Source organism: Aureobasidium pullulans (genome assembly GCF_000721785.1).
Source record: "Aureobasidium pullulans EXF-150 unplaced genomic scaffold scaffold_25, whole genome shotgun sequence".
In the NCBI taxonomy this organism is placed as follows: domain Eukaryota; kingdom Fungi; phylum Ascomycota; class Dothideomycetes; order Dothideales; family Saccotheciaceae; genus Aureobasidium; species Aureobasidium pullulans.
The window spans coordinates 52,536-74,035 of NW_021941045.1; the positions used below are offsets into that span (position 1 = coordinate 52,536).

The following is a 21,500-nucleotide window of genomic DNA, read 5'->3' on the forward strand; positions in this document are numbered from 1 at the left end:
GCTGGATTGCCAAGATAGAGTCATCTCCGAGAGCTGCTTCGTTGCGAAGTCAACCTTAACCATCGACAGAGTCAATCTCGCGGCTTGCTAATTTGCAAGGAACTGTCCGACATGAACATTGTTCTTCGGGCACGAGCGCTATAGAATGGTCGACCGAATCTCAGTTCCTGCCCAAGTTGATGTCCAATGCTAGGGCCATGCGTTCTCTTTCCAGTGTCTGCTCCTCTTGTGTGGCAAGACCAAAGAACGGCTTAATGGCCACATCAACAACCTCCTCAAATAGTCCTTGCACAATGCTGTTGAGCTCATCTCCAGTCTGGGCAAAGTCGGGGAAGGCGTTGATCTCGAGCAAGTACGGTGTACCTTCTGCATCCAGCATAAAGTCGACACCGAACAATTCAAATGCGTTGGGCAGAGGTTGGAAGTGGACCATCATGCCTCTGGCAGCGCCTTCGAACACATCGCCTGTGATTTTGCAGATTTGGTCAAAAGTACTCTGCTTCCATTGCGATGGCAGACCAGGGACGTCGTCGGGCAATGACCAGAAAGCATGAACACTGCCTTCGCGTTCACCTGTTTGCATGCATGTGTTGGTGAGATGGCTTGCAAGCTCTTCGTTGGGATCTTCGCTTTCCCATGGTGCAGTGTAGGTCTTTCCAGCGAACAACGCAAGCATGGGCTTGTATACATAGACCTTAAGTGCTCCAACAGCGAGAATGTAAGTACGGATGTGGAACTTTCGGTCTGCGGAAGCGAAATGTGCAGGAAGCAACATGGGCGGGTGGATGTATGGTTGCGCAATGAAGTGGCGGAGTTGCGAGGTCATCACGCCATTGCCCTCATCTTCCTCGTCGTCATTTTGTCTTTCATCTCCTGAGTGCTCGGCATCCTCGTCGTCGCTGTCTTCCTCCCAAGATTCAAAAATTGCAGTCAAATCTTCCTCGGAATTGAAAAGGCGGATACCTTGCCCACGATCACTCATTCCAGGCTTCAAGATCCACCACTGCTTTTCAGAGTCCTCAAGCTCTTCATTCTTTTCAAAGCTTTCTCTCAACTCGAATGCCTCAACCAAGGCATCATCCAGAAATTCGGCAAAATCCAATTCGAACTCAACACTAGGCTTGACGTTCTTTGACAAGCAGGATTCCGGGTTCTTGCTCAACCAATGAGAGACAGTGGTAGACAGATAGTGTTTTCTTATCAGAGCTTTCCTGATAATGTACGAGTTCATGAGACTAGTCTGAGAGTTCTCCATCACATGATCCAGATCCAGTGATTCATATTGTTTCCATTGCAGCAATTTGGCATTCGAGGCAGGTGCTTCTGAGATTGACTGCATCAAGACCAAAACGTCGGCAGGCATGCGCGCCTTGAGAGCGGCCAGAATCAAAGGCTGCACATAGCGATCCTCGTAATCAATGAGTGCATGTACTTTTCCGGTAGATGATTGTTGTTCGGCCATTTTGTCGTTCAATTGACTTGCGAGAAAGATCAGATGATGCTCGCCATTTTCCAGAGCGTGGTGCAAAATTTCCCAATGCGTGAGGCGCGTGCAATGAACGGTCGTCTTGGCGCGACTTCCTCAACATCGCGTTGCGATTCTTCCACCACTCTTCGCACTGCTAACATCGCACCTGCCAGGAAGTGAAATTACCTTCGCCTTGGTCTTGACGCCTTCCATTCTCACTGGTTCGACAATATAGTTTGCATCAATCGACCTGTTCGGTCACACCTTACCCCGCGATGAGATGCCATCGATCAGCGCAAGGGGCACTCACGCGAGGCCTTGGCCGAAACACGACCCATGTTTGAGATTCGGACACCAACATGCTTGTTTCTTATACCACAAGCTTGGCAGCGTGGCGAAGCAAATGTTTTCAGACGCTGAATAAATTGTAAATTGATCTTGCTGCAATGCACCGCAGAAGGTTGCTTTTAGGGCACGAATGTCCAAGAACCTCACCATCAACATGTTACGGCAAGCGACTGTTTGCCCTAAAACTGTATACAGCATGCAATGCTAATAGCACACCACCGAAACAAGACGCACGGGAAGATTGATGGCCGACCACAATACTATTTTCTTAGCATAGGGCTTCTCTGAGCCGAGCATGGTTGGAAAGATATATAAGTATGGTGAACCAGCACCGATGAGAACTCTCTCCTCATCAAGCTTCTCTTGTCCTTCCTTTCAACCAATCTCTTTACTTTCCATTCAACTTTACCCTTACACTCTTTCCATTCAACTTTACCCTTACACTCTTTCTATTCTCAAAATGAAGTTCACTCCTTCCTTCGCCCTGGCGGCGCTTACTTCCCTGGCTGTTGCCGCTCCTCATGACATTGTCAACAAGAGAGCTGTTGCCTCTGGCCCTGTCGGATATGCCTCTACCAATGGAGGTACCACTGGTGGCCAAGGTGGAGCTACCACTACTGTCTCCACCCTCGCCCAATTCACCAAGGCTGCTACTGCAAAGGAGCCTACCGTCGTCTACATCTCTGGCAAGATCACTGGTAACGACAAGGTCAGAGTTTCTTCCGACACTTCCATCATCGGTCTGAACAGCGACTCTGCTCTCGAGAACATCGGTCTCTTCGTCAACAAGGTCGAGAACGTCATTCTCCGCAACTTCAAGAGCAGCAAGGTTCTGGCCAAGAACGGTGATGCTATCGGTATCCAGGCATCCAAGAATGTTTGGGCCGACCACCTCGACCTTTCTTCCGACCTTGACCACGGCAAGGACTACTATGATGGTCTTCTTGATGTCACTCACGCTTCCGAGTGGGTCACTATCTCCAACGTCTTCTTCCACGATCACTACAAGTGTAAGTCTTTGTCTATACTCACAGCTTGAACCATCTGGCTAATTTTCATCTCAATAGGCTCCCTCGTCGGCCACTCTGACAACAACGCCGCTGAAGACACTGGCCACCTCCACGTCACCTACGCCAACAACTACTTCTCCAACGTCTCTTCCCGTCTTCCTTCCATCCGCTTCGGTACCGGCCACATCTTCAACAACTACTACGAGAACGTTCTCTCTTCCGCTGTCGACACTCGTGATGGTGCTCAGGTCCTCGTCGAGTCCAACGTCTTCGTCAAGGCCAAGAAGCCTGTTGCCTCTCTCTACTCTGATGACCAAGGTTACGCTGTCGTCAAGGACAACGATTTCGGTGGTGAGAAGAACGAGGCTCCTGCTGGCACTCTTACCAAGGTTCCTTACACCTACACCGCTCTTGGTAGCGCCAAGGTCAAGGCTGCCGTTGTTGGCACTGCCGGTAACACCCTCAAGTTCTAAACGCGAACGGGGAAATGGGATGAAGCATAAAATGGATCTACTAGCCACGGTTTAGACGCACTTCATTGAGAGATGGATGCTGTGAACCTCCCTTTTTATCCACTTATTTGATAATCTTTGCTGTTGACCAGCTCTAAATCAAAATCTTTTGTCAGCTTGATTCTTATTTGGTGCTTGACTTCGTTTCCGCAACTGATGAGTCGGTTAAGTCCAGATGCAGATATGCTTGTTTATTTGTGCGGATTGTGCAATGCTTTTGCTGGCCGTGTCCGCTGTTGACAACGTGAAGGCAACGTCAAGCATCAGCAATTTTGAAGCGAGGTTTGTCAATACCTCTAGGCACGGCGCGAGCCAGCATAACGATATCAAGTAGCAGTTGTTCAAAATGTATTCGACGATTTACCAAATGTGTCATTCAGCTCATTATACAATCATACGTATGAACAAAAGTCAAAGGCCAAAACTTCCAATATTGCCACAATTGGCGGCCAGGATATTTCATACAGTCTCCAATACTGCTCCTGTTTACTCTTTGTTGAAGTCGACGACAATGCGACTGATCATGGTGCATTAGTAAAGAGTTCTGTCGATACGAAAGCAAGTAGACATACCCAGCGACTTGTCCGTTCTTCAACTTCTGTACGGATTCGTTGAACTTGGAGAGGCCAACGACGGTAGGCTCGAGGCGAAGTTTTCCTATTGATCGCGTTAGTCCGTAATTTGGTCAGCGCTCGTCCAATATCTGCTTACCCCTACGAGCAAAGTCCATGGTCTCATCAACATCAGCCATACCGGCAACGAGCGTACCCTTGATGGACTGGTTGCGGAAAGCGAGTGCTGAAGGGTTGACCTCCATGTTGTACTTTCCAGCAGGAGGAAGACCAATGCACATGACTTGAGCACCAGCTCTGTGGCCGAGGAAACCTTGGGCGATGGGGTATGATTGAACAGCTGGATCACAAAGTCAGCACTGGACCTTCTGTCAAGCCATTCATACTTACCAGTAACAAACACAGCATGAGCACCTCCTCCGGTCAGTTCCAACACCTTCTCAACTGGGTTTTCGACCTCCTTGAAATCGATGAACTCATCTGCGCCGTACTTCAGACAAGTCTCCTTTCTCTCAGCTCCAGTGTCGATGACGATGGCTCGAAGACCCATGGCAATGGCCAGCTGGACGGCTTGCATACCGACACCACCGCCACCACCGGGGAAGACAGCCCATTGACCAGGACGAAGGCCAGACTCTTTGATGGACGTGTATGCAGTGCTACCAGAGCACATGATAGGTCCAGCAATCTCGTCTGGCACACCATCAGGAATGAGTGATGTGTAGCGCTCAGGTGAGACGATGTATTGCTTGTAAGAGCCTGCTCAAATGTCAGCAAAGACGGAAGTGAAAATATACCCTATGATGAAACTCACCATCAATATGAAGACCAGTCATGACACAACTCAGACAGTAGGTCTCCCTTCCTGTCTTGCAGTACTCGCAAGTGTGACAAACATCCTGGATAGGCTTGAGTCCTGCTCTTTGCCCAACCTTGAGGTTCTTGACACGCTCTCCAACTTTGACGATGACACCTGCACCCTCGTGGCCGGCGCACTTGGTGCCGAATTGGGACATTGGTGGCATGCCCCAGTCCTCCATCATGAAGTGGACATCGCTCATACAGAGACCGGTGACATTGAGCTTGATCAAGACCTCCTCAGGGCCGATCTCAGGTACTGGGATATCTTGGACTTCAATCTTTTCTCGTGTCAATGTCTATGGCTTCGTGGTACGGGAAGAAGTAGGATGATGGATACATACGCTGAAGTCAGGACCAGGGTTGACTACAACGCCAGCCTTGCAGGTCTTTGGAATGATTGGCGTCGTCTCTTCCAAGTTCACAGTCTCGGTAGTCGACATGTTTGCGATTTGTTGAATGGAAAATGGCTGTACGTGTATCACAAGGATTGCAAAGATCACAGGAGCACTTGAGCTCCTATTATAGCCAATTCACCCCCTCCACGGCTGCTCCTCTTCCCGTTAAACCGGCACTTGTGCTCAACTCCAGCACGATAGCTTACTCCACTTCTTGCAGTGGTTGCACGTCGGCCGAGAGTTTTGCCCCGCGTTATAGAGACGGATCGACTTTAGGTGGGGTTAGGGACTGCGGGGTGGAAGGAAGGTTCGCGGCATGGTTCCGCACTCTACCTCTTTTTTGTAAACCATTCCGAAGACATGCTCCTTCACGGCTTGCTGTAACCATGAGAATGTCTGATATTGGTAAGACAACGTAGTCGAGAGTGTCTTGCTGAGCTCGTTCATGAAGCGATTGTTCTTTTTTGGGCGAAATTGAACTAGTACGCAGAACGTGTCCTACGCACAGCATGGTGATACTGCTCTCATCCCACCGGAAGAGGAGGTGCGACGGACCTGCATCCGTCCTCGCATCTCTTCCATATGCCTCGGCTGGCATGAGAATTGGCATTCGTTGACAACTTGCAATGTTTCTTCTGACTCAGGCTTCTCTGCCCACTGAGCTGCAGACGACTGCTTGTGAACAACCAAGAAAATCATGCAATTCGATCTGTGCTGCGGGTGGTTCTTCATTGCAAGGGTCTTTCCACTTTTCAGTGAACTCACACTTACAGTGAGGTTGGAAGAGCCACATATAGGTCAGGTTGAATCTGGTGGAAAACAGATGATAAAGCCGTTTCTCGAGGTCGTATTGGATAACATGGTATGGCATGACATGGCCTCGTTCGGGTATCCAAATCTGTTGTGATCTTGTAGATGAAACCTCGAGTGATCATGGAGTCGTTAACAACAGATGAAGATGCTTATCTAGGTATCTGTGTGCTCATCAGAAATATGGATTATGAACGTAAAGTGACCTTGAAGAGAAACTGCCGTGCTACGAGCTTGACATCGCCTGAAGACACATGGTTGTCGGATCGTGAACCGTTTGACGTCTAGCTCAGTCGTTTGACGGCCTTGGGAGCAGTCCTGGCTGCTCACGGCTTGGTGCTCAAGAGAACCTGCTACATCAAGCGTGTAGTCCTCAAGGCCAAGCGTGCGAAACAGCCGAGATTAACGACCAAATACTGTTTCCAGAATCCAGTGTCGCAACCGCTGTCTTGAATCTGCCGAGTCAAATGATCACGGTAAACAGCGAACGGTCAACATGTGTCGTCGCTGAAGAATCGAACACACAAGCAACAGATGCGTGGCAGACGCTCGAAGATGTTGCCAAATACCGAAGGGCCGTTCGTGGCGGACAACGTAAACGGGTGTCCGCAGCAAAGTTTTGAGCATGCTCGTTCGATATTTCAACGGCGTGGAGATCATTCAGGTACAATTCGCACGCAGACGTCGCATGCATACGACGCATCATTAGATATCAACGTCCTCAAATTGGCCGACGATCTCTCAGCTGTCTCTCCCAACATCAACACATCTTCCTGCCGTCATCGTACCTGCCTGGGCAAGACTTGGTATCTTGTACTCCTCAAGTTCGCACAACCTCTCAAGCTTCATCACCTTTTATCAGGCAGTTGTGCTTCTCGTACCGTTAAGGATCAAGGCTGTCCGTTGTTGGGGATGGAACACAATCGCTATCCCCCAGAGTCTCACCTCGTATAAACCGTTTCTGTTCGATTCTGTCACGGATAAGAATTTTCGTATGAGTTCGTGGAGATGGTTAGGCACAATGTCGACACTCATGCCATGTCGAGAAGCAAGAGTTCACAGCCGCGGTTATGGCCAAAGACGATAACCCTTCCAGAAGCTGAAAGGCCTGACTCGAACAAATTGGAAGACAACAGCTGACGGCAGCTGACAGTAGTGAGATTGCGAATGCCACAACGCAGATGACCGAGACTTGAAAAATGACAAGTCCGACAGCCTCGACAGACGGGAGCTGTGAAAGCCGAAAACATGTGACCGGCAGTTTGCACGGACCGTTTCCTTTTCGAGCGGTAATGGCGCATATTTCCCCGCATCATCCAGCTGTAGACTTTGTTGGCTGAGAACAGCCTCACCTCGACTTGTACCCCTGTATACACACCTCCTTCATGACTTGCAATTATTCAACTCTGAAAGCCGTGCTATCCATGTCATCCTGGTCGAAGTGGAGCGGGTTTTCTATTCCGAATCGACAGGCACAGAGAATGCCCGTATCATAAGCAAAAAACAATTTCCCCCTGTTGTAACTGCTCAACGTCGACAACGGCGGAAGCTCTCCTGGCAAAGAGAAGCAACCGATGTACAACGGCGTGGCTGGCTGATATAAGACCGTCCGAACCGCCATGGAATCAATAAGTCACTATTGGTATACTATTCAAAATCGCTTGCTGATCCTTCGTACATCTTGTGGTCTTCGTCCACGTTCATTCATTACTGCAAACTCTCCCATCCACTTTCCTTTGACTTCTGTTTATCATTCCAACGTCCACCACACCTCGTCATATCATACGACCACATTTCTCAAAGCATATAATCACCCTTCCGCCAGACAAGATGTTCAACCACACCATCGACCCTCTTCCTGCATACAACTCCGACATGCCTATCTTCAACATTGCCATGACCCTTCTGTGGGGAGCTGCTGAGCTCCTCATCTCGGTCGGCTTCATCACTGCCTTCTCCTTCATTGTCTGCTATGGCTTTGGAGCTATCATGGAACCTAAACAGACTACCTTCGATGACGAGTCTGACGACGTACCCTCAAAAGAGAACACGGCCTCTATCTTCATGTCTGCCATGCTCAGCGGCTTCCACATCACCTTCGTCTTCTTCGGTCTGCCACTCTTTGGCCACGCTGCCGACTCTTTCGTCATGCGCTTGATCTATTCAATCGCCATCATCGCCGCCTTGACCACTGGTGTCGCACTCGGCACGATTGTTATCTACCTCTCCATCCCCGCAGTCCGCTCGTGCTGCAACGGCGTCGCAAGATTGTTCAGAAAGACTCCTACCCAGGACTCACAAGATATCGAAGCTCAGCACGAGCATGTGCCCTTCCTCGACGAGAAGAAGCTCATTCTCGAAGATGAGTGAAAGAGTCGTACGATGACGTTCCGCTACTTTTCAAACACATGAGGCTCCTCTCCCTCAAAATCTCCACACACAAAACAAACCTCATGGCGAAACATTATATTCGCCATCAGGCCATCCGGCGCACACAATACCGTATCTCGGTATGCCACGGATGATCGGCCTCTCGGGCCACGTAATCCAGAACAACGCATGTCTTGCAAATGCCAAAGGCAAACCATCCGGGTGTTGTTTTGGGAAATACTGTTATTGCCGATCACTCTGGCAATAATTGGCCGTTCGCGATAACGTCAAGAAACGTTTTTTCTTGCCGCAGCTCAGGGCCGAACCCACGCATCGCACGGCATACCGTTGGATAGCCGCATCATCAAGACCCTTGAGGTTTTTGTGGCAGCTTGGACAATTTGGCCTCTGGGGCCTTTTATCTATAATGAATAATGTATATACATGAACAAAATAGTTTGATCTTTGAGACTTCACCTGTTGCGCACCTTAGTTCTTCCTCTTCATGGTGATTCTGTCTATGTTCCATGTCAGTAAAGTTGTCGAGAGCTCGGCCGAGCAGTTCGTGGCTTCGTCATCACTACACTCGCAAGTCATCTCCGCAAAACGGGTGTGACGAGGCTGGAGGCTGGCTGAATGCCGTTCAAAAAGTTTCGTCGATATTTGACATCTCAGATGTATCATGTGGTATGTTATCCCTCCCAGAACGCCCAGCGCCCCATTATCCAAAAAGCATCCCTTTGCTATCGACGATCATACGGATCTGGCGAATATACTCCATCACGTCCCTGCTCTTCATATTTGACCTGCACCTGTCGTGTCTTTCTGATGATTCCATCTTCTACGTCGTCGGGTGGGAGGATTGATCTTTCGCTGCCGAAATCTTGTGCTTCGACTTCGATGATGGTTCTGTGGGATTTGCTCTGTGTTTGGAGGGCGATTGACTGAGAACCGTAGGTTGGCCGACTGCGATTTGTTGAACGGTTGAAGGCCATACCGAAGAATCGGCGGAGGAAGGAGTCGAATTGGCTTCGGAGTGGTGGTAGGCAAGCGGCGATGATGCACACGTTGACTTCTGCGGTACTCCAGATGGACAGATCGACGGCGTCCCCTGTTGAGTTGTCAGTATATGAGAGTGTCAGCAGTGGTCAGAGAACATACACGTAGCATCGTGAGTGTTGAACATCTTTCCAGCGACTGCGATCTTTACACAGGAGCAGACGGTCGCACTATTTCACGTCAGCTTTGCACTGTGACACATATGACCAGGAGAACATACATCAGTCCGAACAATAGAACAATACGTAGTCCCCATTGCACGTTAGCACCCAGCTTGACCGTCGACAGATAGAAGATTGGTACTGAGGTGTACAAGATGTCGGTCACAATATTAGAACCTGAGACTGATTAGCCTACATCAGGATCGATATGGGAAAAGGTGTGATTACCTGACTGGACATAGGTGCAAATCTTGTTGACGATAGGATCCCAACACTGGCCTGGCTGCTGCATGTTCCAGTTGAGAGAGATCGGGTCACAAGCCGCAAAGATTGAGGTAAGCGCGACGGCTCCGTTACAAACCAGAACAATGCCAACCGTAATCCACATGGCGATCTTGTATCCAGGTGCGAAATCGAGGTACAAAAGAAAGGCAGCGATACTGAGTTTGGCGAAGAGCATGGAAATCAGATTCGTTGCTTCACCAATCCAGATCCATCGTAGACATGTCGTGAGCATTTCTGGTGTAATCGATGGGTCGTATATGTGTCTTCCAAGGCCATACTGCGTCGACAAAGAGCTGCATGACAGTGCCACGAGATTGCTCACCTACAAAAGTCAGCTCTTGATCGATGATAAAGTATTACATGAGCATTACCAGGGCCAGAAAGATGAGCAGGTCAGCAAGCCTGAACAATCGCTTCAAGACTACATTGTTGATGATTCTCCAGAATACAATAGACCCAGCTAAGATGGCAAAGATGACTTCCGGGATAACAATCGCATTCCGCCGGCTTTCCATGACCGTTGACTGCAGGTTCCAAACTCTAGAAAGGCTTCAAGGGGAAATCATGAGATTAAGTCAGAGTGCATGAAGACTTGAAAGGCGAGCGCAGACAAGACACCGGCAGAACGTCCGAGATGAATAGGCGGCCCTGAATTCACACTTGGCAAGGTTCGCAGATAAATTGAAGATGGAGGCTTGTCCACGTTCTTGTAGCCATGGGCAGCCACCATCCATAGTCAAGCTATCGATCAACCCGAAAAATGACCCATTCGAGTCAGTCCGACTCCAACCTAGATGATCCTAGATCGCGTCTGGCTGCAAAGATACCGTGGTCCTCGCTTAAACACTCTTCGAAACCATCAAGGATCTCAGCCAGTTTCTTCGATAGGTGTCGGTCATGCCGTCTGCGGCGGTCCATAAGGCCGTAGCAAGGACCAAGCTCTGGCAGAAAGAAAGTCATAGCGGGATCAACGCACGCACTCGATACCCGAGCCATGGTAAGAGAAAAAGGACGCCATAGGATTGCGAGACGATTGTGTCTGTGGTTGATGGGCCGCACACTCCGGCAGAAGGCGAGAACACTGATTGATTGCTCCGTCCAGTAGTGCACTGCCCTAAAGCAACCTTTGGTCTAAGCTCGAGCGGAGGTTTCGTCAAACGAACAGAGCTTTCCGGCACCTCAGCACGACTTTCGAGCATTTACCCGTGCACTTCATCTATTCGAGGATGCAGTATTCCACGTGTTGCGGTGAGAGAAGCCGTGAGAATGAGAGAACTCCAAGGCTTCAAAAGTGCCGCGAGGTTGAGATGAGGCTGAAGAAGCAGAAGGAGGGACAGCTTCAAGCTCGGTTCCTGGTTTCAGACTCCCACGAGGGTCAGCTCTTGGCAACGTCCCCCACAGCGCCTTCCTTCCCAAACAGGATCAGCATTCTTGTGGCTTTTTTCTCGACGTCCCTTCATCTTCTATGACCCTGTAGCCGAAGATATGTCAAGGATGGACGAGTCTGGCGTCTCCCACCGACGGGGTACCGACAGATGATTGACTGCTGAGCAATCGCCTCGGTAGTGATTGCGCCAAATACGACGCGATCGTCACGGACCTCGACACGCCGATAGCTACTAGAGATTCATCTACTAAGAAGGTTCTCTTTACCGAAGCCCTGCGGTCGCATTGCTAGCAGGTAGGCCAATTCATATCGAATTGTGGACCGCTATATTTGAGTGGTTGATATAAGTACTTTGGTCCGTCCTACGCCTCAAGAAAGAGGCTCGCTCTTTGCCTACCTACACTCTTTTGAAACATAATGGCGCCTATCTTTTCTTCCATGACTCGCTTGACAGCGGTCATATCCTCCGCCCTTCTTCTTTCCACGGATGTAGTGTCTGGTATCACCACTCGTGAAAAGACTCTCACTGGAACGTATGATTACATCATTGTCGGAGGCGGTGTATCTGGCCTGGTTGTTGCAAACCGACTGTCGGAGAAATCACAGAGTATGTTCTTGTACTGGAAGAAATGATTTCGACTGACCGGGATCAGAATCTGTGCTCGTCCTCGAATATGGATACAACGACAACTCGACCAAGACTCTGTGGCCTTACTATGGCACTGGTTACAACGATCCCGACATGTTCGAGATCAACTCTGCTCCTCAGGTAAACCTTCAGAACCAGAGTTTCGTTGCCTACGCCGGAAAAGTTCTTGGTGGTGGTTCTATTGTCAACGGCATGGGATACGATAGAGGTGAATCAATCGACTATGCGGACCAGAATAATCTGCTGACATGATTGATAGGTACCCAGCCTGACTACGACGCGTGGGGTGAGCTTGGTAACGACGGCTGGAACTGGGATAACCTTCTCACCTACTTCAAGAAGGTATGTCGGATGGAAGATTTGCTTCGTTACACTGCTGACCAAGTCGACAGAGCAGTACCTTCACCCCCAACAAGGCCGAGACTCTTTCGAAGTACAACTACACGTACGATCTTTCGGCTTACGGTACTGGACCCGTCCAAGTCTCTCTTCCTGAGTGGCAGTACCCTGAGATGCCTGCTTTCTGGGATGCCATGGACGAGATGAACATCAACAAGGTGCAAGAAGGAGCTTTGGGTGAACCCGGATGTTTCTGGGTTGCTGCATCCACCGATCCCAAGTACCAGACCAGATCTTCCGCTCGTTCTGCCTACTATGATCCCATCACTACTCGTTCCAACCTCAAGGTCGTTACCGGTATTCAGGTCCAGGAAATCGTCTTCTCCACTCTGACTGCAAAGGGTGTCAAGCTGCTTGACAGAGATACCGGCAAGACTTACACTGCATACGCCGACATGGAGCTCATCCTTGCAGCTGGTGCCATTCACACTCCTCAGATCCTGCAGCTCAGTGGTGTTGGACCTGCCAGTGTTCTCAAGGCAGCAGGTGTCAAGGTCAAGGTTGATCTTCCCGGTGTCGGAAACAACTTCCAGGACCACCCTGCCGCGTACCTGATGTACAACTTGGCCAATGATACAACCATCAACACCAACTCTCTTACCAATAACGCTACATTCAACGCCACCTCATACGATGAGTATGTTGCCAACAAGACCGGCCCTTACACTCAGGCTCATGGCAACGGTGCTGCTTTCCTTCCTCTTTCCAAGATCGCCCCTGACAACTACAAGTCGATCGTGGAGAAGCTTTCCGCCCAGAATGCCACTGCTTATCTTCCCGAGATGTACTCTGCTTATCCTGAACTGGTTGCTGGTTACGAAGCTCAACGCAAGATTCAAGTCGAGCAGTTCAGCTCTGATGCCGCTTCCATGTACGAGTTCTCGTTCCAGGGCGGTGGCTTCGCTATCACTGCTCTCCAGAAGCCTACCAGTCGTGGTACAGTTTACATCGACCCTTCCAACCCTTCCGGCGAGCCAATCGTCGACTACCACGGTTTGAAGAACCCTGTGGACGTCGACCTTCTCCTTGCCAGCATTCGTTATACTCGCCAGATCTACAACACTACTGCCCTCTCGGTCTTTGAACCTGTTGAGCTCACCCCTGGTGCAAAGTACCAGACTGACGACGAGCTCAAGTCACAAATCGCTTCTGGCCTGGTTTACCCTACCTTCGCTCACCCTGCTTCCACCTGTGCCATGATGCCAAGAAACCTGGGTGGTGTTGTAGACTCTGGTCTGCAAGTGTACGGTATCAAGAAGGTGACCATTATCGATGCCAGCATAATGCCTATGATCCCCGGCACTCATCTTCAAGCCACCGTCTACGCTATCGCTGAGAAGGCCGCCGATATCATCAAGGCCAGACACGGCGCTTGAACGGACCTTCAAGAGACCCTTTGGACTTACTCTGTATTCACGGCTGTTGAAACGCACATTTTCGCTTCTGATCGTTAGCCATTTAGAATTAATTGAACACTTTAAGTACGCAGCCTTGCGCTGGCGTGATATCTGCTCCGCTTTGAATGGACACTACAATAGAGATGACTCCTGAATCTCGCGACACCGAATGTCTCATATATTACGTCCATCAGGGGAACACTCCGAATTGATGAACTGATTTTGTTAAATCGATCACGAAGCGACCGTGCACTGCGATGACGAGATGCAACAGTCTTGGCATCTGCGTTGAAGGATCTCGTATTCAATGTCTGGAGAACTTCTACAGCCTTGTAAAGCTTGACATGTATACCAATCGATTCTCACGAGTGAGGGTGTATCCCATGATAACTTCAACAGTGCAGACATTTCGTCTGGCTTCAAGATGAAACAAAGAGCGACAAAAACATGCGGCTGAGGTGGGCTTGGCAAACTCCACCGGTGGCCCAACCACTCTACGACCAAGAAATACAAGCATCATCTCGGCGCGGACGATGGGGGCGATAGGGCTCCTTAAGCCTTTGCTTGCCCTCTGCTGCAGTGTTCTCGAACACTTTGTTATCGTCAACTGTTATCCGTCAACATGAACGCTGTCCTGGACTGAAGCCTGCCTCGCGTGCTTGCTTTGGGTGATCGAACAAATCTTGGATACTGTTCTGGCCGTCGGAAGGTCCGGAATATGCATCGTGCTGCTTTGCTGCTGGTTCAGCTTTTACTCCTTGCATGCCACACATTAGCAGATGACGTTGGCTTCGATTATGACCCGACGGACTTGAATGCCTGGGAGCACGACTATGGCCACTACCCCTATCGGACTTTCGAGTCTAGCGACTTGACACCACCCGCTGTGGCCCGAAAAGTCGATTCGCCAGAATGTCACGATGGACTGATGACCTTCCTTACGCCTCGAGGCACCGCTGTCAACGAGAGCCGTGGAATGGTCATACTCGACGACGAAGGAGAACCTGTATGGATGCAAAAGACGGACGGACAACCCTACAACCTTGATGTACAAACGTACCAAGGCGCCCCACACTTGACGTACTGGCTAGGCGACGACACCATTGGCGGTCATGGAGAAGGCGACTATTATTTGCTCAATTCATCCTACGACCTGGTTGCAAGGATATCGGCTTTAAATGACCTTCGCGCCGACCTACACAGTTTGAGTCTGACTTCAGATGATACCGCAATCATTAGTATCTACCAGCCATACGAGAAAGAGAAGAGTGGACAACTGCAGTACATCTGGGACTGTCTATTTCAGGAGATCGATATTGCGACCAATAGCCTGATCTTCGAATGGCGTGCTTCAGACTATCATGATACCTCCGAGTCTTACCATGAGCCTCGATACGAGTCAGAAGGATCAACCAACCACACGCATTGGGATTGGTACCATCTCAACTCTGTGGAGAAGGACGATCTGGGCAACTACCTGGTCTCAGCTCGGTATACTCATTCGATAACCTACGTTGATGGTAACACTGGCGAGATCATCTGGACACTGGGCGGTAAACGCAACATGTTCACATCCGATGACCATGCTCTCGACTTCTCGTCACAGCATCTTGCAAGGTTCCACTCGGTCGATGACTTCCCAAGCCTAGTTACATTGCTCGGTGCCAGTAAAGCTGGTATAACCACAAAATTGATCAGTCTGTTCGACAACAGAAATGATGATACGTGGGACTCAGGGCTGGGTTCCAGAGGCTTACTCCTTGCCGTTTCCTATCCTACTGATTATCGTCTTGACGGTCAGGTCAACAAGAACGACTACAAAGCTCGTATTGTCCGAGAATACCTACATCCCAATGATCTGATTGCCGACAGCCAAGGCAGTTTCCAAGTCGTTCCTGCGACTAGTTCTGATCAAGATCCGAGTATTGTGGTTGGCTGGGGCGCGCGATCAGTATGGTCTACTTACTCTTCTTCAGGCAAGCTTATCTGTGACGACCACTTTGGCACAGAGGCTGCAATTCTCAACGGATCAGTCCAGTCTTACCATGTAATGCGATACCCCTGGATTGGCCTGCCAAGCGAGCCGATTTCGGCTGTCTACAACTCCGAGCGAAACAGTCTGTTCGTTTCCTGGAATGGAGCAACCGAAGTCGATTCTTATGCTCTGCAACACAATGATGAGAGTGCTACCGAATATGCCGACTGGGTATACACTGGTACCACTCAGAAAGAAGGATTTGAGACTGAGGTTACCATTGGAGAATGTGTAACGCGTTTTGTGCGTGTCGTTGCGCTTGATGCAGGAGACAATGTGCTCGGTGTTTCGGAAGCAATCCGGCTGCCTTTCACATCGGTAAATTTTCATGCATCTTCTTTCTCTATCCATGTGCTGATCACTTGTTATAGGGTTTCCATTGCGACGAGATTAACAACATGTACATCACCTCTGACGGCAACACTTTCTCGGCAGGTGGCGTAACTATGACGCCTATCGGTTTGATCATGGCTGCCATGTCTCTGACCATGTTCATGATTATCCTATTTGAAAGTTGGCGTGCATACAAAGTGTGGCAGAAGAGAAGGGAGCACACATATTACCGCCTTGAGGTCGACCCATATTTGTGATCCGATAGCTTGGTGCTTGGCGTTCCTCTGTTTTATCTGGCGGTATACCCATTTGGTTTTTAATATTCTTTGTACATAAGAGAAGGTCATCAAGTGGCATCCACTGAAGGTTTTGCCATGCGTTCGTGGTGATCTTGTTCCAATCGAAAGTCAAGGTATATTCCTACTTGCTCTTTTGGCCGTGTCGGGGTCGGTCGTGGCTTCCTCATGCAGGCTGGCGGCGCGTAGCTGGTGCTTGCACTTTCTGTCAAACCGAAATCGTCCTGTCTCTGCGCTTTTCTCATCAGCCTTTTACTCACTCTTTCTACCCGTTACCATAATCCTCCCTCCAACTTCTCCATTTCCAAATCCACGTCCGTCCGCACTTGACAATGCCTCCACCCGAGGCCGGTATGGTCAAAATGCACATTCCCTCTGGAACTACAGATGTCTGGAGGGAAATCCTCAACCAGCAGCATGAGCGGGAGAAGGAAGATGGTGGTCCACTGTGGGATATTCGTCACTCACTTACGCGCAGCAAGCCACAAAGCATGGTCATACCCAGTCTAGGCAACACGCGCAAGCCTGCCATCGGAGAAGCTCTTGACCCAGAGAATCCACCAAAGATCCCATTCACTTGCCGATGCAAAATCTGCTGCCACCAGTACTTTCCCGCCACTATCGAAGTCAATGATAAAGAGGCACATCAGCTGATCACATCTCTTGTGGTTGACGCTCGTCAAGATCTGGATTTCCTTCGACGAACCATCGCTGAACACGCCGACTACCTCGTTACACGTTGGAAGAAGAAGTCTCGCGAGAAGCGTTCTGTCTTCTTGTCGGAAAATGTCGATATCTTTAACAAAAAGTTCGCTGCTGTACATCTCCTCCACATGCGCAGCAGCCCGGAGAACTGCGACTACACCTCAGAACTCATGCAGTCTCTGGAAGGTCTGGGTGATGAAAGGGTAAAGGCCAAGCTCGCAGGCGCTCTTCACCAGAGCAGAGTCAAGAAGATGATTTCCGCCTATCAAGATACTTGGCTCCTGCCCTACCTCGACTCCGACATGCTGTCCGAAGACTCATCGCTCCTACTCGCGCTACTGCACCACCGAACTTCACATGAGCCCGAAGAATGGATCCTCTTCGATGACCTGAATGTTGACCTTGCCGAACGTTTCGGCATCGTCACGCAAACATTCAACCCTCATTGTGTCGTTGTCCAAGGACCCGATTTTGGTAAAATGGTCGAATACAATGCCGACCAAGCACATCGCTACGAAATTATTGGTTTTACAAAGGCTCACAACATCCTCCTAGCTCAGCAGAGAATGATGGCCTTCCTGCGCAAAATTGTCACCGGTCTACTCGATGAGGCCAATGAGCCCCCAGTCATCGATTTTTACCCCAAGTGGGCTCATCTGATCGGTACCAGCTTCTCTCGCTTCGATTCCACATTCGCTTGGTCTACCGAATCCGTCAGACCTTTCTCCAGTCCTCCGAAATTCGATCCTATCGAAACGATCGAACTTGTCAGGTCACGACACCGTGTGCTCAAAGATCACCTTGAGCAGCTTCAGACGGACCCCGCTTATGTTCAGCTACACGCACGTACATACAAGAATGCCCTCTTCTTCGAGACAATGAGACACGAGGACATCTGGCCTCATATCGTCGATCAGGTCTTCGTCGGCCCTATGATAAGGGAATGTTACTGGCGTCAGATGCTGTATGAATGCGACAAGATGGAACGAGCCTGGCTTAAGATGACCGAATTTCCGTCTGAAGCAAACAAGCTCTACTACAACGAGGTATGTTAATGGAAGTGGCCTGTACCATGGATAAATCGCTGACCGCTCGTGTTACCTAGACTATCCTGTACGTGCAAGACCTTTGCGTCGAAACGCTTGCCGTCTTCATCAACCATTGCAGTCTGGTTTATCAGCGTGGCTTTGAGCGTAACTTCAAGTTTTCTGGAAGTGGTCGAACCCGCCACCTGAACAGGAGGTTTGACAGAAAAGACTGGTTCCCAGATGACATTCTGTATTGGAGTATCAGCTGCTTGGGCCATGATAGATATCGCCCTTTCACAATGGACCCTTCTCTCAACTTCACTGTCATCGACTATCTCTGTCGTACCGATCCAAAGGAAGCTAGTCGCATGGACCAAAACCTGGTCGACGAGCTAAGTGACATGGCAGTGCTGAACTCTATCAGCAACAACATCCAGTGTCGTCCTTCACACGGCCGCGAGTATACTCTGAAACTCCCTGTGGAGGAGGAAAACATCCGAGCAGACTGGATCAAGAAGAGCAATACCCCCAAAGACAAAGAGATGGGAGATACTACTGCAGGACACCTCAGCAATTTCTGTACCAACCATCTCTGGCCTAAAGGAACGAAGAACGAGCAGTGGTTACAGCAAGCAACTCAATCTCGTGAAGCTTTGGATCGTTTCTGGGAGGCTTTCAGATCACAATGGGCCAAGAAGCTGCGTGGAACTGGAGTCAAGTCAAGCAGCATCGACGAGGACCTTGACCTCATGAGTGCTAGCAAGAAAGAAGAGTGTCTTGCCGAGATCGCGGCCGAAAGAGATGAGGTTCGTCATCAAGAGTACAAGCGTCGTATGGAAGGACAGAATCAGCCTGTCTCGCCTATTGAGTCGCAAACTATGTGGGGTGATGAGAACAAGTCTTCTGTGCCATTGGCAGTCAGGATCAAAGCAAAGCGACGCAATGAAGGAGAGCCATGGGAGGAATCGACTCAGCCACCTCCGACCACTGCCAATTCACCTTCCAGATCGAGCACTCCACCCAGTCTTATTGCCGTCAAGCACGACAACATGGCGGTATTCCATCACATGTTCCCGTCTTCCGGTCAAGAGTCTCAACGCTGTTTCTCATGGCAGCACTTTCTGAACGCCATGATTGATGCCGGATTTTCCATCTTGCAGAGTCAAGGCAGTGCCGTCACGCTCAGGCAGGATGAAGAGAGGGGCGAGGGTGTCAGAACGATTGTGGTTCATCGCCCACATCCGTCACCCACCATCAACCCCGTCATGCTTCGTAGCATTGCCAAGCGCATGACTAAATGGTTTGGATGGAAGCGTGAACTCTTTATTGAGAGGGGTAAAGAGAGGAAGGGAAGAAGCAACCTTGGTTCAGAGGCTTGATTGAACGAGATCCCGCTGGCGCCGATACCGGCCGAGATCGGACATGCTGGATGTTGCTGGTATCACCCTGAGAAGGAATCCTGACAGCGACCTGCTCGGTCCAGTGTGCATCTGTGGTATCAGAACAAGTCACCCGTACCCTCAAGGTAACAAAGCTATGGCTGGACTAGCTGGAATGTAGTTTGTTGCTAGATGTCGTCGCTATGCAGAAAATAGAATTCCCTTGCTGTTTGCTCGAGAACAACACACTCTACGACCAATATTTCTGATGACATGCATTTATTGCATCATTCGCTCGAACGAATGTCTCGCACCACGGAAAATTCGTCAGCTCTACAATGCCCAGTGTTAAGTGTCATCGCGTTGATTGTGAGACCATAGAGGCGAAGTTGCGTTTGTGATATTGCTCCATGATCATAAACAGGGTCACATCAGCGACGTGATTTCGGAAGCGCACCATGGTACAGCCAAATCATCCGGCAATGGCCAAAAGTCGTGTCTTGCGGACATGCCGAGGCAATCTCGCGTCATGCTTCGCGTGTTCGCCCACTTCCCGCCCACCTCGTGTTCAGAGCAATCCACAATGGACCATTAACCTGCCGCCACATTCGATCGAGCATATCACCAAAATGGTCTCTCACCTCATCGTAGCGGTACGAATATGTTGATTCACGCCTCATCGCCTTGCTCAACGCCTATCTCGCGAAGGAACAACGAGGAAGTCTGCGTTTACTGCGTTGCAAACGCTGGGTTTCATGACGTTTTGCCGTTGTCGTTAAGAGCTTCTTTCTCACACTGCCACGATGGAGGAGATGTCTCACGGTGTTTGGAGGCTCGATCGTGTCTAAGATGGGGGACCAAAAATAATCCTCCCCGAGGCTTCATTTGCATTATCTGATTCGGCCTCTGCTGGCGGTCGAATGGAGGCATGCAAGAGCAGGTGAGGCATTTGACGGCCAGTGAGTGTTGCCGAATCATACACCAAGAATGACCAAGGCAAAAAGCAAATCGTACCTGATGTGCAAGAAGCGGCACGTTTTGACAGATGTAGCTCCTACTGGCGAAAAGCGTGGCAGACTTCACAGTCTACCAAAGTTCAATAGAAGCAGAGGTTGTATTTTCATCGAGGCAACCAAGCATGATGATCTTCAGGAACCTGATCGATTTACTGGACTGAGTATGTTGAGCCCGTGAAAATGGGTACTCATCACCCATCAGGCCATGCTTAACCAAGACCACATATCGATGGAGACATGCACTGTCGATATCCTGGGCGACAGTCTCGTGAGCTAAATCCTAGATCCACCATCACGAACATGCCCCACGTCATGAGAAAGTGGCTTTATCCAAGACTCTGCAAGAGTACGGCAGCTTCCCAAGAAACAAAGAAGGAAGCTGCAGAAGCACAACGTCTAGAGAGGAGTGGAAGCCACAAACGACTCCAATTGGATACCAATGCCACACGTTCCTGCACAGCAACTCCTCCACGCTCCTCGGCCCGTCGCTCGACCATCCTCCACATCTACCAGATTTTCGTCTGGTTGATGGCGATATTCACCCCGCGATTTTCTCGTCCCGCCTACAGCCGGTCGTATTTCCAGATGTCCAAGCCCGACTAAATTGCGAGATGGCGTCCATGACGAGACTAAGACATGCTTAAGTCGATTTATCCTAATTTTGTGGGAGTTTCTCGCCAAATGTTTGCTTGCAGAGATCTAAAGATAGGATCTTTAGCATTACAGTTCAGCAAGGTCCCTCGGCTCGAGACCAAGCCGACCAACCCTAATCGCAACGGTCAGGGTAGACCAAAAAACACCTGGGGAAAAAGCCATCGATGAGAAAGCCAATGCACCAAAATGTCGACAGAAATAGTTTTCTTGCTGGGCAGAAAGCTGGCGATTGACATCATACCAGGATTTGATATGGGAAAAGAAGCTTTCTGGATCCCACCTTCACGAATACGGGAATGCCACCAATCCACCTTCTCCGCTCTCTTGCACTTGGGCCGGTGTACCGCAAGCGGTTGAGTCTTGTCGATACG

General features: G+C 49.8%; 10 protein-coding genes across 10 annotated transcripts; 6 read left to right on the top strand and 4 right to left on the bottom strand.

Moving 5' to 3' along the window:
• Window positions 1–49: 49 nt before the first annotated feature.
• On the bottom strand, window positions 50–1,496 carry M438DRAFT_110781 (TTL-domain-containing protein). Its single transcript, XM_029898692.1, has one exon. The coding sequence runs from the start codon at window positions 1,460–1,462 to the stop codon at window positions 161–163; it is 1,302 nt and encodes a 433-aa protein (XP_029756541.1). The 5' UTR covers window positions 1,463–1,496; the 3' UTR covers window positions 50–160.
• Window positions 1,497–2,276: 780 nt separating this feature from the next.
• Window positions 2,277–3,299, top strand: M438DRAFT_338896 (putative pectate lyase; the record flags this gene model as incomplete). The annotated part of the gene is made up of 2 exons (XM_029904165.1): window positions 2,277–2,826; window positions 2,884–3,299. The coding sequence occupies 2 exons, from the start codon at window positions 2,277–2,279 to the stop codon at window positions 3,297–3,299; spliced, it is 966 nt and encodes a 321-aa protein (XP_029756542.1).
• Window positions 3,300–3,824: 525 nt separating this feature from the next.
• Window positions 3,825–5,211, bottom strand: M438DRAFT_377486 (alcohol dehydrogenase; the record flags this gene model as incomplete). Its single annotated transcript, XM_029908739.1, has 6 exons — window positions 3,825–3,855; window positions 3,911–3,995; window positions 4,050–4,250; window positions 4,301–4,669; window positions 4,725–5,049; window positions 5,113–5,211. The coding sequence occupies 6 exons, from the start codon at window positions 5,209–5,211 to the stop codon at window positions 3,825–3,827; spliced, it is 1,110 nt and encodes a 369-aa protein (XP_029756543.1).
• A 2,411-nt stretch (window positions 5,212–7,622) lies between these two features.
• Window positions 7,623–8,649, top strand: M438DRAFT_348853 (uncharacterized protein). Its single transcript, XM_029906248.1, has one exon. The coding sequence runs from the start codon at window positions 7,807–7,809 to the stop codon at window positions 8,344–8,346; it is 540 nt and encodes a 179-aa protein (XP_029756544.1). The 5' UTR covers window positions 7,623–7,806; the 3' UTR covers window positions 8,347–8,649.
• A 440-nt stretch (window positions 8,650–9,089) lies between these two features.
• M438DRAFT_377488 (uncharacterized protein) lies at window positions 9,090–10,366 on the bottom strand (the record flags this gene model as incomplete). The annotated part of the gene is made up of 5 exons (XM_029908740.1): window positions 9,090–9,457; window positions 9,508–9,575; window positions 9,626–9,743; window positions 9,795–10,173; window positions 10,223–10,366. The coding sequence occupies 5 exons, from the start codon at window positions 10,364–10,366 to the stop codon at window positions 9,090–9,092; spliced, it is 1,077 nt and encodes a 358-aa protein (XP_029756545.1).
• Window positions 10,367–10,477: 111 nt separating this feature from the next.
• Window positions 10,478–11,127, bottom strand: M438DRAFT_385867 (uncharacterized protein). The gene has a single exon (XM_029908979.1). The coding sequence runs from the start codon at window positions 11,048–11,050 to the stop codon at window positions 10,808–10,810; it is 243 nt and encodes an 80-aa protein (XP_029756546.1). The 5' UTR covers window positions 11,051–11,127; the 3' UTR covers window positions 10,478–10,807.
• A 692-nt stretch (window positions 11,128–11,819) lies between these two features.
• On the top strand, window positions 11,820–13,731 carry M438DRAFT_399868 (alcohol oxidase). Its single transcript, XM_029909439.1, has 4 exons — window positions 11,820–11,845; window positions 11,892–12,095; window positions 12,147–12,229; window positions 12,280–13,731. The coding sequence occupies exons 2-4, from the start codon at window positions 11,981–11,983 to the stop codon at window positions 13,660–13,662; spliced, it is 1,581 nt and encodes a 526-aa protein (XP_029756547.1). The 5' UTR covers window positions 11,820–11,845; window positions 11,892–11,980; the 3' UTR covers window positions 13,663–13,731.
• Window positions 13,732–14,032: 301 nt separating this feature from the next.
• M438DRAFT_368645 (uncharacterized protein) lies at window positions 14,033–16,578 on the top strand. Its single transcript, XM_029908058.1, has 2 exons — window positions 14,033–16,036; window positions 16,090–16,578. Exons 1-2 carry the CDS (start codon window positions 14,402–14,404, stop codon window positions 16,306–16,308), a joined length of 1,854 nt encoding a protein of 617 aa, XP_029756548.1. The 5' UTR covers window positions 14,033–14,401; the 3' UTR covers window positions 16,309–16,578.
• A 260-nt stretch (window positions 16,579–16,838) lies between these two features.
• M438DRAFT_326245 (uncharacterized protein) lies at window positions 16,839–17,416 on the top strand (the record flags this gene model as incomplete). The annotated part of the gene is made up of 1 exon (XM_029903118.1): window positions 16,839–17,416. A coding segment is annotated over one exon (576 nt), but the record flags the coding sequence as incomplete, so codon positions are not given.
• Window positions 17,417–20,535: 3,119 nt separating this feature from the next.
• M438DRAFT_110922 (uncharacterized protein) lies at window positions 20,536–21,197 on the top strand. Its single transcript, XM_029898694.1, has one exon. The coding sequence runs from the start codon at window positions 20,713–20,715 to the stop codon at window positions 21,076–21,078; it is 366 nt and encodes a 121-aa protein (XP_029756550.1). The 5' UTR covers window positions 20,536–20,712; the 3' UTR covers window positions 21,079–21,197.
• Window positions 21,198–21,500: the final 303 nt, after the last annotated feature.